The sequence below is a fragment of the Alligator sinensis genome, unplaced genomic scaffold, assembly GCF_000455745.1.
Source record: "Alligator sinensis unplaced genomic scaffold, ASM45574v1 scaffold135_1, whole genome shotgun sequence".
In the NCBI taxonomy this organism is placed as follows: domain Eukaryota; kingdom Metazoa; phylum Chordata; order Crocodylia; family Alligatoridae; genus Alligator; species Alligator sinensis.
The window spans coordinates 1,580,935-1,594,168 of record NW_005842293.1 but is presented as its reverse complement, the minus strand read 5'-3'; the positions used below and the strand labels follow the sequence as shown (position 1 = coordinate 1,594,168).

Here is a 13,234-nt window from a genome sequence, read left to right as displayed (position 1 = left end):
ATATAAACTGGTCATGTGTTACCTGGAGACAAGGTTTTGAGAAGATGGAATTCTTATATTCCCCCCTCTATCCTTTTTTTAGGCAGGTGTACAAATTCAACATAGCTTCATAGAAGGCTTTAAGCATAGGACAGAGAAAGCTGGGAGTTTCATTGCCTGGGAGCACTCAGTGTTACTGTTTCCTTGATCAAAATGAAATATAAGTCAAATCAGCTGCTGCCACCCACTAGCAGCGTCTAACTGAAGAGCCCTAGGAGCATTAGTCTCCTTGGTGATTACTAACAGGGTCTGAAATGTCAAAACTAAGTCAAAACAAAAATTTGTCAGAGATATTAGTTATAAATAACTTTCTATAGGAGCACTGAGTCTTTGCTAAACTTTCAAAAGGCAGTTACTATTATGTTGCAAGATCTCTGCTTCCCAAGGGTTAGCCAGGGCTGGGTCTGTAGGTACAATACTTAATCTTTAAGTGATGTAGCTAGCATTTTAATAAGTAAGTAGACTGCTTTTTTTCTGGTAAGAGCTTTGCTGAAAGATTCATCTTCCTGAGGGCAAATAATTAATCGAGCCACTTCCTGCTATTTATCAGCGAAAATGACCTTGAAACTGGCTAAAGTTCACAAGGTGCATCATGAGTTCCCATTAGAAAGTAACAGATCTATTTCTCTCAATAATACCCAAGTGAAATTGGCTTTTGTATGGATGAACAAATACCCTCCATTGTCCTGTTCCCTGAATTAGAAGGACATGAATTGACCCAAGCTAAGTCAAGGACTGATCTGATGACAGGAAAAGGAGAGCCTTCAAAGCTTGGTAGAATGACATTAACTCCAAATAGGAGGCAGACATTTCACTTCACTTTAAAAGCCCAGAGGAAAATGTGAGCGCAAAAGAACGAGTGGTGGAAGGACAAAGCAAATAGATTCAGAAGTCTGCAGACAGTCACGGCATGTGTCGTTTCTTCAGAGCAACCAAAGTTATCTATGGGCCAAGTACAGAAGGAGCCATCCCTCTGAGGTCCAAGGATGGAACAATAATCTTTAAAAATCAGCTCCACCCTCAACACACAGTGGAAGGAGCACTTTCCTGAACCAGATGAACTCACCCTGCAATGAAGTTCACTACTCCTAGGGTGAAGTGAAGGGGAAGAGACTTTACTCTGTGATACCCTGGAACTGGGAGCTCTACTCCTGTTACTGGGAAGAGATTGAGAGATAGCCGAGTAGCATGGTCCTGTTAAGAGGAGGACCTCCAGGGTCAGGAAGAGTGAAAAGCCAGAAAAGGAGTGTGAGCAGCAGCTGCAGACCCACCCTTAGAGATAGCATGTATTTCATGAGATTCCTGTGCTAACCTGAGTGGCCAAGGTCAGGGGACTAGCAAAGGGGAAGGGCCAGCGGGTATAAAGACTTGTCCCAGATAGAGAGCAGGAGGTGGAGGAAGGAGAAGCTTGATGTGGCAGCCCAGACTCGCCAATCTTGTGAAGAGAGGAGACACCCCAAGGACAAGAAATCAAGTACCATGAATGGGCAGTGAGAAGACCTGAGCATGTAAAGATTTCATTTGCTGTATACAGACAGGTTTTTTTCTCTTACACCCGGGTGGGTTAAGCTTTGTGTTCCCATGACCCAGTGGGGAAAGAAAGTTTTGTTAACCTTTTGGTGAAAACATCTGGTGAACCTGCTGGCTATATGGGGAGATAAGGAGGCCACATAGTAGTGCGCCAAGGACCTGTACTCTGCATTGCTTAACCCAAGAAGGGTTGTGAGCCCAAAGGAGTGTAAAGCATATGTGCTCTGATGCCTTGGTTCTGGCAGACCAACAGAAGCAGGGAGCCTGCAGGTATAGCCCAGGGGATTAATCCAGCAGCTGGTTGAGCCAAGGCCCCAGGGTGACTAAAACAGAACCGTTGGCCAGAAATGATGGGGAATGTAGAAGTGGATGGCAATTTGAACAGCAGCAGTCATGAGATGATTGAGGTCAGGATCCTGAGGAAAGGAAGAAAGGAGAGGAGCAGAGCGGAGTAAGGACCCTGGACTTCAGAAAAGCAGACTTCAGCTCACTTGGGAAACTCATAGGTAGGATCCCCTGGGAGGCCAGTCTGAGGGGTAAGGGAGTCCAGGAGAGCTGGTTGTATTTTAAAGAAACCTTACTGAGAGTCCAAGAATGAACCATCCTAATGAGTAGAAAGACTAGCAAGTATGACAGAAGACCAGGTTGGTTCAGCATGGGACTCTTCCGTGAGCTACGACACAAAAAGGAAGTTTTTTGTGGAAGAAGCGGAAACTTGGAGAAATGACTTGGAAGAAATATAAGAGCGTTGCTTGGGCATGCAGGGGTAAATAAAGAAGGCCAAAGCACAGTTGCAGCTAGCAACTCATTTTGAACAGTAACAAGAAAGGTTTCTATAAGTACATCAGCAACAAGAGGAAGATCAAGGATAGAGTGGGTCCCTTGCTGAATCGGGAGGCAACCTCATGACAGAAGATGCAGAAAATGCTGAAGTACTCAATGCCTTTTTCACCTCAGTCTTCACAGGCAAGGTCAGCTCCCAGACTGCTGCACCTGGCAGCACAGTCTGGGGAGGAAGTGAGCAGCCCTCAGTGGTAAAAGAACAGGTTTGGGACTATTTAGAAAAGCTGGACGTGTCCATGGGGCTGGATGCGATGCAGCACGTTGGAGCAGACTCAGCTATGTCTGCTGGAGCATGCTAATTAGCTCCAACAGCCTTGGTATCTTGTGTACTCAGCATTCCCGTGCTTCAAATAGTGCTGAGGGTGCTTTAACTAAAACTTGTTGAATGAGCTTCAACAAGTTTTAGTTGTTGCAAAAAAGCTAATGGCACTTTATCGTGCATGAGCAGATGCATGACGAACAGAACCAAGGAGGTGATACTTCCCCTCTATCGGGCGCTGGTCAGACCGCAGTTGGAGTACTGCGTGCAATTTTGGGCGCCGTACTTCAAGAGGGATGCGGATAACCTGGAGAGGGTCCAGAGAAGGGCCACTCGTATGGTTAAGGGCTTGCAGGCCAAGCCCTATGAGGAGAGACTAGGGCACCTGGACCTCTTCAGCCTCCGCAAGAGAAGGTTGAGAGGCGACCTTGTGGCTGCCTATAAGTTCATTATGGGGGCACAGAAGGGAATTGGTGAGGCTCTACTCACCAAGGCGCCCCTGGGGGTTATAAGAAATAATGGCCATAAGCTAGCAGACAGCAGATTTAGACTGGACATTAGGAAGAACTTCTTCACAGTTAGAGTGGCCAAGGTCTGGAATGAGCTCCCAAGGGAGGTAGTGCTCTCCCCTACCCTGGGGGTCTTCAAGAGGAGGGTAGATAGGCATCTAGCTGGGGTCATCTAAACCCAGCCCTCTTTCCTGCCTATGCAGGGGGTCGGACTCGATGATCTATTGAGGTCCCTTCCGACCCTAACATCTATGAATCTATGAGCTTTAGTTAAAGTGCCCATGCCACCATTTTGAAGTGTGAGATGCTGAATACACAACATCGTGTGGGTGCTTTAATTAGAGCAGCTGTTCCAAGATTGAGCAGCTCTCCCCTCTAATTAAAGTAACCCCCCCACCTTCAGAACACATATAAAGATGCCCATAGTGCCCATCTTTAAGAAATGGAAGAAGGAGGATCAGACAAACTACAGACCAGTCAGCCTTACCTCAGTCCCTGGAAAAACCATGGAGCAGATCCTCAAGGAATCCATTTCTAAGCACTTGGAGGTGAAGAAGGTGATTAGGAGCAGTCAGCATGGGTTCACCAAGGGCAAGTCTTGCCTGACCAACCTGATTGGCTTCTGTGACGAGATGACTGGCTCTGTGGATTCAGGGAGAGCAGTGGATATGATATACCTTGACTTTAGCAAGGCTTTTGATACTGTCTCCCGCAACATTCTTGTAAACAAGCTAAGGAAGTATAGGTTGGGTGAACAGACTTTAAGGTGGATAGAAAGCTGGCTGGGTCACCAGGCTCAAAGGGCAGTCATCAATGGCTCAATGTCTAGCTGGCAGCTGGTGTTAAGTGGAGTGCCTCAGGGGTTGGTTCTGGGGCTGGGTTTGTTCAATGTCTTTATCAGTGACCAGGAAGATGGGATGGAGTGCACCCTCAGCAAGTTTGCAGATGATACCAAGATGGGGGGGGTTGTAGTAGATGCACTCAAGAATAGAGCTAGGATTCAGAGAGACCTTGACAAATTGGAGGATTGGGCCAAAAGAAATTTCATGAGGTTCAATAAGGAAAAAAGCAAAGTCCCGCACTTAGGCTGGAACATTCCCATGCACTGGTACAGGCTGGGGACTGACTGGCTAAACAGGTACCCATTTAGTCTAGAGAAGAAAAGACTGAGGGGGAATTGAATAGCAGCCATCAACTACCTGAATGGCGGTTACAAAGAGGATGGAGCTGGACTGCTCTCAGTGGTGGCAAATGACAGAACAAGGAGCAAGGGTCTCAAGTTGCAGCAAGGGAAGTTTAGGTTAGATACTGGGAAAAACTCTCACAAAGAGGGTAGTAAAGCACTGGACCAGGTTACCCAGAGAGGTGGTGGAATCTCCACCCTTGGAGGTTTTTAAGACCCATCGAGATAAAGCCTTGGCCTGGGTGATCTAGCTGGGGCTGGTCCTGCTTTGAGCAGGAGGCTGGACTAGATGTGACCTCCTGAGGTCCCTTCCCACCCTCATTTTCTATGATTCTAAAGATGAGCAGATGAAGAATTATACACTAAGTGGTTGCTCATTTGGAAAAGAAATTCTGTACTACGTATTTTGAAAACCTGAGGGAAAAATTTTGGTATTTTTGGAAGTCTGGTACTATACAAATAAAGATATTTATGAAGAAAGTCCAACAGATTTCAGTGTAGAATTGCCAGTTTATTGCTGTACTCGCAGAACTTGCGAAAGCAATGAATACGCTCAGAGAACATTTAAATGACTACATTTTCAAAGTGCCGATGACACAAGACCAAACCATCTGTTGTGCTGGCAGCTGTCACAGATAATACAATATTGCAGAATATATAAATCCAGATGACAAGCTGTAAAAAAAAATACACATTGAGGGTTGATCAGATAATACTATGTTTAGTCATATGCTCAATGTGTACTGTACAATAGGCACAGACTTACCTGGGAATTGTATAAATACCACCTTGAGGTATCTATTTGAAATATAAGGCCATCCTTACCCAACCACCCAGAACGTAGAGGATTACTCACACTTCACAGCTACTCAGGCCCACACTTCTCAATCTAGGGACTGTTATGGTGTGAAATCAGGACTGGACTTCACTTGTTTTTCCTTCATAGCTGACCTACAGTGAGGACATGTGTTTCTAACAGAAGTGGATGACATCTCTAAAGCTTCTCACAGCCAGTGAAACTAAGGAATATCAGGGTTAAGTGACTTGGCCAAGGCCACATGATGACCCTGTAGCATAGCATATCTCCTAATCCTTGTATCTGAACCAAAACTATTCCTTTTTCCTGCTTGTTTAAAACATGTTGGCATCATCCACTTAGGCAGTATCATTTTTCACATGTTCCTTCTGTGGCATGACAGATAAGAGACAGACTGACCCATCATATAACGGATTGTTCTAGTTTTCAAATGACTACTTCGTCCGTTCATGCATGAGCTATTTATTTAAATAGTTTTAAATGCCATACACAGCAAGGGACATAGAGGGACAGCTAGGTGTGAGACCCTGTTTTCTCTTTACTTTGCCTTGACAAAATGGAGTATTAAAATGACATGAACTTCCACCACTAATCAGCTTGTTATATTGGATCCCAACGTCTACACAGCCGTAGGGATGTTTCAATAGTTTATTAATCGATACCATGTACAAAGTCTCTCTCTTTTGCATTTATTCTGTTCATTTGAATCAGTTCTGGTCATTCATGAGTCACTGTTTTACTAGATATTGATTCCAAGGAAATCACAGGAATATACAACCTCCCCCATATATTTTCCTGAAAGGACAGCTGATTGTCCCGTACTTGGTCTTCTTCCAAATCAGCTTTGGCAACAGCACAGTCCAATTATTTTGGTACTGGGCATGAGCTGCTGCCACATTGTTCAATCTCATTTCATAAACAGGTGGATAGTGTATAATCCAGCTTTCATCTCAGAAGATCATTCTTTTCTCAGAATGATCATCCAGACCCTGGGGACTGCCAAACAATGGGACACAATGCAGTGTTATCAGCTTTATCCCACCCTGGCTTTCTGAAATATATATACCTTCCATACCAGTCTGCAAGCCAGTATAGCCTAGTAACCAGCATTTACTATTTGATAGTGCCTTTCAGCCTCCAGGTAGATTTTACAGCTCAGATGCTGGCAGCCCAATACCTGTGTGATCAAATATGGCTTCAAATCAAATATGCACCTGGATGGTTTTCACACAGTTTTACATATTCCTAGGAACCATATTTAATTGAGACAGAAATTTTTTTCAGCAGGAGACGTTGTCTAAATTTTTATCAGCAGTAGCAGTCTTCGCCATTCTTCTTACCTTGTTGCCATTGGCCCTGGACTCTCTTGTGCTTGGATAGCAGCCATTAGACATGAACAGAAGGAACAATTGATTAAAGATCTCAATCAAAACAAAGGATTCCTCTCATCTGTTTAGCTTTGCAATGCAGTAATAGTCATTGGGGCTTACTGCACATCATTTGGTCCATTAAAACTCTGTAGAATCAGATTCTATCCTTGGAATTTGAGATGTTTGAGGAAATTATGGTGTGTTGTATTAACCCCTTGCTGATTTGGTGGCTGGGAGCATGGAAGATAAGCTGTATATATCTTTCCCCTCTGACTTTCAGAACCTCCAAAAAAGAGGGGAAATGTTCTTCCTTTGGAAATAAGCATTGCCTACATACCTGCTTAAGCTCTGGTCCCTACCCCTTCTGCTGTCTGGTGTTTTTGGGTGCCTTTACACGTGCTGCTGGGTGGGAGAGAGGGGCTTTCGGGAGCCACTCTAATTAAAGTGCCCACAGCGTCTTGTGTATTCAGCATCCTGCGCTTCAAAACAAGGTTTAGTTGAAATGCTCCTGGTGCTATCTTGAAGTGTGGGGCTGCTGAATACACATGATGCTGAGGCTGTTGGAGCATGCTAATTAATTGAGTCTGCTCCAATGTGTGCTAATTAGCATGCATTGGAGAAGGCATCTGGCATGTGTATAGGTATATTGTTACTCCATTAAAGGCATCTTTCACCTCCTTTTTTTTTTTTTTTTGCTGTTTACCCAGTTCTCATTCTCTTGCTGTGCAGCAAATGCAAAACCTTTCTTTCAAATATTTGAAAATAAGAGGAAAAAACTCCAGCATCTTTTTGGTTATTTAGCTTGCTTTCTGTTTCCTCCGAAGTGGTTGCCGGAGTGAAGTTTGTTAATGCCCTCTTCCTGAACAAAGCTAACCAGGCCAAAATGCTATCAACTCTGCTGGGCTTTCAAAAGAAAAATGAAGAGAGAATAATACCTTCAAGAGTAACTGATGTGGTTCTTTTCAAACCTACTCAACCATTTGAGACAGAAGTGGAATTCTTTGCAACTTTACAAATGGGAGATGCAGGCCAGGTTGAGAGCATGCCTCCGATACACAGTTTGAATCAATGCTTGAGAGGGACAAACACATGCCTTATGGTTGCTTTTAAGATGGGCTAGCTGCAGTGAGGTTTATAAATTCTGTCAGCTCTTGTTTTTCTTTAAAAAGATGAAGCAGCAACAAGTGTGTGACTCAAAAGCTAACATTTGCATTTTAAACCCCAATATGATGATTGGAAAGACAAACAGAACACAGCAGAAATCCAATTTTGTTCTTGTTCCTGAATTGATGGTTTGATGGAGTCTTTAAAAGTCAAGGCTTACCATCTTCACTCCTCCTGACTAGTACCTAATGCCATGAGTATTCCTATTGCTTTGTAAGGCATCGGTGTTGTACTGCTGGTATAAGATACTGTTATGACAAAATAAGTGTGGCAGAAAATGGACATGACTTATTTCTGTGACATTATGCAAGCTAGAATTTAAATCCCAATTTTGATTACAAGGATGTCAGTCAGATTAAAATCACCCCTGATTTAGATGAGTGAAAACAGGAGCAAAACACTGGCTGTAGGCTCTTCATTTTGGTTATTTTCTAAGACCTAAACAAAAAGAATGGTAAAAAGACTACATTTTCTTTTAAACCTAGAGCCCTGTGAATAAATACTTAATGGATAACTGTACTGGCATGCTTACAAATACAGCAAAGATTAGGGATTTTTTTTAACTGCACGAGGGAATTAAAAAAAATCCCTGGGAAAAAAAAAAGTCCTCAAGGGATTTCAGTCTCCATTTAGTTTATCAAAATTTACTTGTCATATACATTAGGCTCTGATGTTGGAATTTAAGAAAAAAAATGGAGGCGTTGTCCAACTTTTTTTCTAAACAAATTTTCAGCTACATCAACTTGATTTCATGAAAAAGCTCAATTAGTTGAACTGGAATTCTCTGACAGAAAAACCGTTCTGATGAAACCTTTTTCTGACCTACATAAAGCTGGGGAAGACGCGATTCCCCGAGGGTGGAACAGTCCCCTTTTCCCTCAATCTTACCATCCCAGTATATTATAGTGTTTCTCATGACCAAACCAAACATTCGGCAGCTCCCCCATACTTTGTAGACTTAGGTAGCTGAGAAAAATGATGGAAGTCGTGTTTATTTTTAACATGAACATCCTATGTAGGTACAGTATCTTTTTTTAATTGTGTCAAACTGTGAATGCGCAGTACATTGGTTACTGTTCTATTCTAGTTACCATGGTTGCTAATACTTAAGAAATTGCCTGAGAAAGGAGTGGAATTGTTTTATCCATGCTGAGAAGTTTCTCCCCATCTCATTTGTGCTCACATAGTGTAGCAATGCTAATGTTCCCTTCTCCAGATGTGAGGCTTGCAGAGATCTAAAAAGCCAGGTGTGGCAAACAGATCTTGGCTGCTGCTTGTAGTTTATCATAATCATCCCTCTGACATCATTTCTGCTGAGCTCTCACGTAGAGTCAAACCTTTCTTATTATAGCTCCCAGCATATAACCCTTAGGAGAAAATGTACAATCCACTGGCATCCAAACTAATCATCTTGCACACACGGCCTGATCCGTCACAGTAAAAGTACAAAGTGCTGTTTCGATCAGGACAAGGCAAAAGAATATAGGAGGAAATAGGAAGTGCAGTGCAGCTGTATAGCTACCAATTAACTCTCAAGAGGACAAGGTAAAATGGGTGGACAAAGCCCTGGGCTTCAACACAGTTTTAATGATTTCAGCGAGATGCTTAGCTCCATGCCCCCTCTGTGCTTTAGGAAGAATACAGGAAGAGCTCTTGTAGCAGGTTTTGGGTTATTGCTTAGCTCATGCTGTCTTTACACAAGATACAGTCCTTTATTTCCAGGTCCACTGGCCACTGAGGAAACGCCACAAACATCAATCCGAACTCAGCAACACAATCTAAAGAAGATCCATACAGGGTGCACTCACAGTCCTGAGTCTCCTCTAGCCCTGAGAAGGTGCCTCTGGGTCGCTGCTGCTCCCTCCACACTGCGGTCTTCTTCCTTCTCCGCCTGGCTCCGACTCTGGTCCTGTGGTGGTACAGCTGCTTCCAGTCTTGCAGCCATGGGTCTCTTTCCAGACCCCAAGAAATTGCCTGGCTCAGTTGTGCTGCCACTAGCCTCATGCCTCACTCTCCCCTGTCTCTCTTCTATCTCACCCTCCCTGTTTCTCTGCAGGAATCTGAAATCCTGCAGAGCCAGGTAATTATCGCTGCTAGCTGGCTCAATTTTCCAGAGTAGGCTCACAGCTGCTGCACCTGCCATGCAGCCTGCTACAGCTCTGCTAATAAGCAGCAAGAGCTTGGAAGCCATGGAGGTAGGCTTCTATGGATGCTGTGGTGTTCAGTAATCACTCAGAGCCAAGGAGCCTGACAGATGTCTCCTTCATTCAGTATTTCAATTGTAATTTTTCAACACTGGGTAACCTGAGCCTCTGCATGATATGGCAACTGGTTCCAACTGGCTTGTGCTGCAGCTTGGTAAAATGTACGGTTCCACCCACTTCCCCACCCTATCCCATTCCCACTTAAACAACCCAGGAACAATTAATAATCAGCACGAACATCTTACAATAGTTTCAGATAGTTTTAACAAGTGCTAAAGAAACCAGCACTGCTCAGTTAGTTTCTGAAGCATGCTGTACTGTGCGGTGAATCTGCTGCTTTACAGTATCAGTATCATTAATTCTGGTTGCATCAATACGTCTTGGAAGTGTCCATGGACAATTTAGTTTTCTTTTTTTCCCCCCACAGCTCAGGACTAGAACCTGCAATGGGACTTGAGAAGCTTTAATGTATATAGAAAAGAAGGAACTCTGCTGAAGCCCAGAGGGAGGTCCCCTTAAGACTCAGGCAGCTGGTGACTTCCAGTCCCATCCTCTCTAGGAGTATGCGCAAGGGACAAGCAGCCACTTCAGGCTGGGAAGGTGAAGTGGCGGTTGTGCCTTGTTATCTGGACAGCTCCCAGTGTGGAGGAAGTTTTGGTCAAAGGCTTCACTGAAAGCCTGGAGGTGAAGGACGTACTTCTGCTGCATGAGGAGGAGGAGGACAGCACCTTGGGTAAGAGAATACTGATGTTGGGGGACAAGGGTAGGAAGCGGTCCTGAGAGCTGCATGTGAAGGGCCGGTGCTTATGTGCTGAGACTTGGAAGAACAGGAGAGACTTGTGTTCCACTTTTGTGCCAAAGGGATCGAGGGATGGAGACTAGGTTGCTGCTACCTAATGAACCAGTGGCAGCAGCACTAATGGAGCAACTCTGATTATATCCAGATAGGATGAGAGCTGCAGAAAGTGGACTGAAGGGGGCAAGTGCCCACACAAGATTTTGTGAATGTGTCCCAGTGGGTACAAAGGAAGGAAAACCTGCTTTGCAACTTCATGGTGAGGGTGGCCAAAATTTGGAATGGGCTTCCAAGGGAGGTGGTGCTGTCCCCTACCTTGGGGGTCTTTAAGAGAAGGCTGGATAAGCATCTGGCTGGGGTCATCTGACCCCAGCACTCTTTCCTGCTAGGCAGGGGGCCAGACTCAATGATCTGTTGAGGTCCCTTCTGACCCTAGCATCTACAAATCTATGAATCTTCACAGGCCTCTTTAAGTAACTCCTTCATTTCCTCAGACTCCCTATTAAGATTTGCATCCCCTGCCTCTTGGCTGGCTTTGCCCAAAAGCGCTCTCAAGTTATTGGTGTAAGCAGATAAATCAAGCACGTTTCCCAAAAAAGCATCTCACTCTGAGGAACCTTTGTAGGTCTTCCTTGTCTGTTGGAACAGGCATATAAGTGGTTGCTATAGCAGTAAAGTTATAGTCCCATGCTATAGCATTACTGTCATCTACCCATGTCCCTTGCCGTGGTAACTTCTCTCCTAGGTGGTATTTCCATATCATGGAATTCATATTCGTATTTTTTTCAGGTTTACCTGAGCAGCTCTGTTTTTTTTCCAGAACTGTGACTTTGACTCCATTTGTCTGCTTGTCATATCCAGGTATTGTCTTTCATTTTATCCAGTGCTAAGACTGCAGTCCTTTCAGGCCATCTTTTTGTTACATTTTCATACTGAGACAAGCCCAATGGCCCAGAATTATTGGCTGGAGTCTCTAGGTATCGCTGCAAAACAAATTATAATTACATTTTATTTATAATTATACTAAATAATATAATTTAGAAGTAATGAGTAGTAAAATTCAGCAGAAGTGAGCTAAATCATTCCCAGCAGTTCTGAACACTCCCAGTCTTTGGAACTGTCTGAAATGTGACTACAGAACTGCATCCCAATTTCAGAAAAAGTCCCTCTCTCGGTAATGGATCCAAACAAAATGTTGGATTCAAGTTTCTCTGAACCTTATGGAGTTTGAATTCCAGAAGGAAATGTATGCAGCCTGGATTCATCTCTAAGACTACTGGCTTGTGTATGCAGGGACACTCAAGAAAATGAATGTGGTTTAACTAATTGGCTTTAAGACTTCATTCAGATTAAAGTCCCATGTGGACCCTTGCAGTCAGAATTAAAGTGACCTTAATGATGCTTAGGTTAATTCATGAGTGTTGACATAGGCTGGTAATGTGGTTTAACTAATCTACTTTAATCCAAATTAAAGATGTGAATTGAACTTTCCTGAGCAGCCCTAAATAGCCAAAGCCTTGCACTGAACAGGCAAAATAAGGAGTTGGTTTGCAATGCTAATTTTATACATTATTTTATTGCTACCATTAACATCACACATGCTTTACCATGTGTGTAAAGGTACAGAAGTAAATACATGGGCACTAAAACAACAACATCTCAGGGGATTTATCCTTCTTTCCCTCTATATTACCCTCTTTGATGCACCTACTGTACATGGGCTGCATAAAATGTCCTCATAAACCACTTTCAACAACTGTCCCTTATTACCAGGGAACTCTTCATTTCATTCTCCTATTCATCTTCATTCAATATGAACCTACTGCTATCAGCATCCCACTTTTATTATCATTATAAATTATGTTCCCACAAAAACTGAATGGTGAATCTGTGGTTATTGTTTCTGCTAACAAACTGAATATAGAATCATTTCAAGCTTTCTGTATTCCTATTTTGTCTTGGGTGTTAGTATCCTACTGAGACACACATTTCATGATTTTTTAAATTTGCAAAACACAGTGAAAGGTATTAAATGTAAAGATGGCAAAAGCCACAACTAATTCTTAGAAAGAAACAAAGCAAAGGAGAATCTTTCGGCTTTCATGGGCCTTTATTGATTGAATCAAGAAAGTTTTGTGTGTGTCAAGCTGGCCATTACTGTTGCCTCATCTTCAGGGAAGCAGGGTCATTTTCCAAATATTCTACTGTATTAAATAGCACAGGTCTAGGACTGAGTTTCTACTGCTGACATTTTGATCCTGAAGGATCTTGTATGGTGCACAGCAGGGAACATGGGGTGTTTGTACTCATGCTCAAGTTTTGTAGAAAGCTGTGTAGAAGGGCCTTAATATTCTTAATATTTCAGAGCACAAGCGATGGATTTTTTTCTTACTTAAGGATAAAAACGGAGAACACGACAGCAAAGTTCAGACACTGTTCCTTTTAAAGGCTCTGGCTTGAATCACTTGGAAGTGCTTACATTAGAGGCTGATGCAGATAAGGCTGTCTTTGCTATTTGAC

General features: G+C 43.3%; 1 protein-coding gene across 1 annotated transcript in view; it reads left to right on the top strand.

Annotated features, from left to right (window-relative positions):
- Positions 1-594: 594 nt before the first annotated feature.
- The window catches only part of LOC112551016 (fibroin heavy chain-like), a 19,809-nt gene continuing 7,169 nt past the window's right edge, over positions 595-13,234 (top strand). Inside the window, exon 1 of the mRNA XM_025209516.1 lies at positions 595-649. Within this exon, the coding sequence (XP_025065301.1) occupies positions 595-649 (55 nt within the window). The remainder of the gene's footprint in view (positions 650-13,234) is intronic.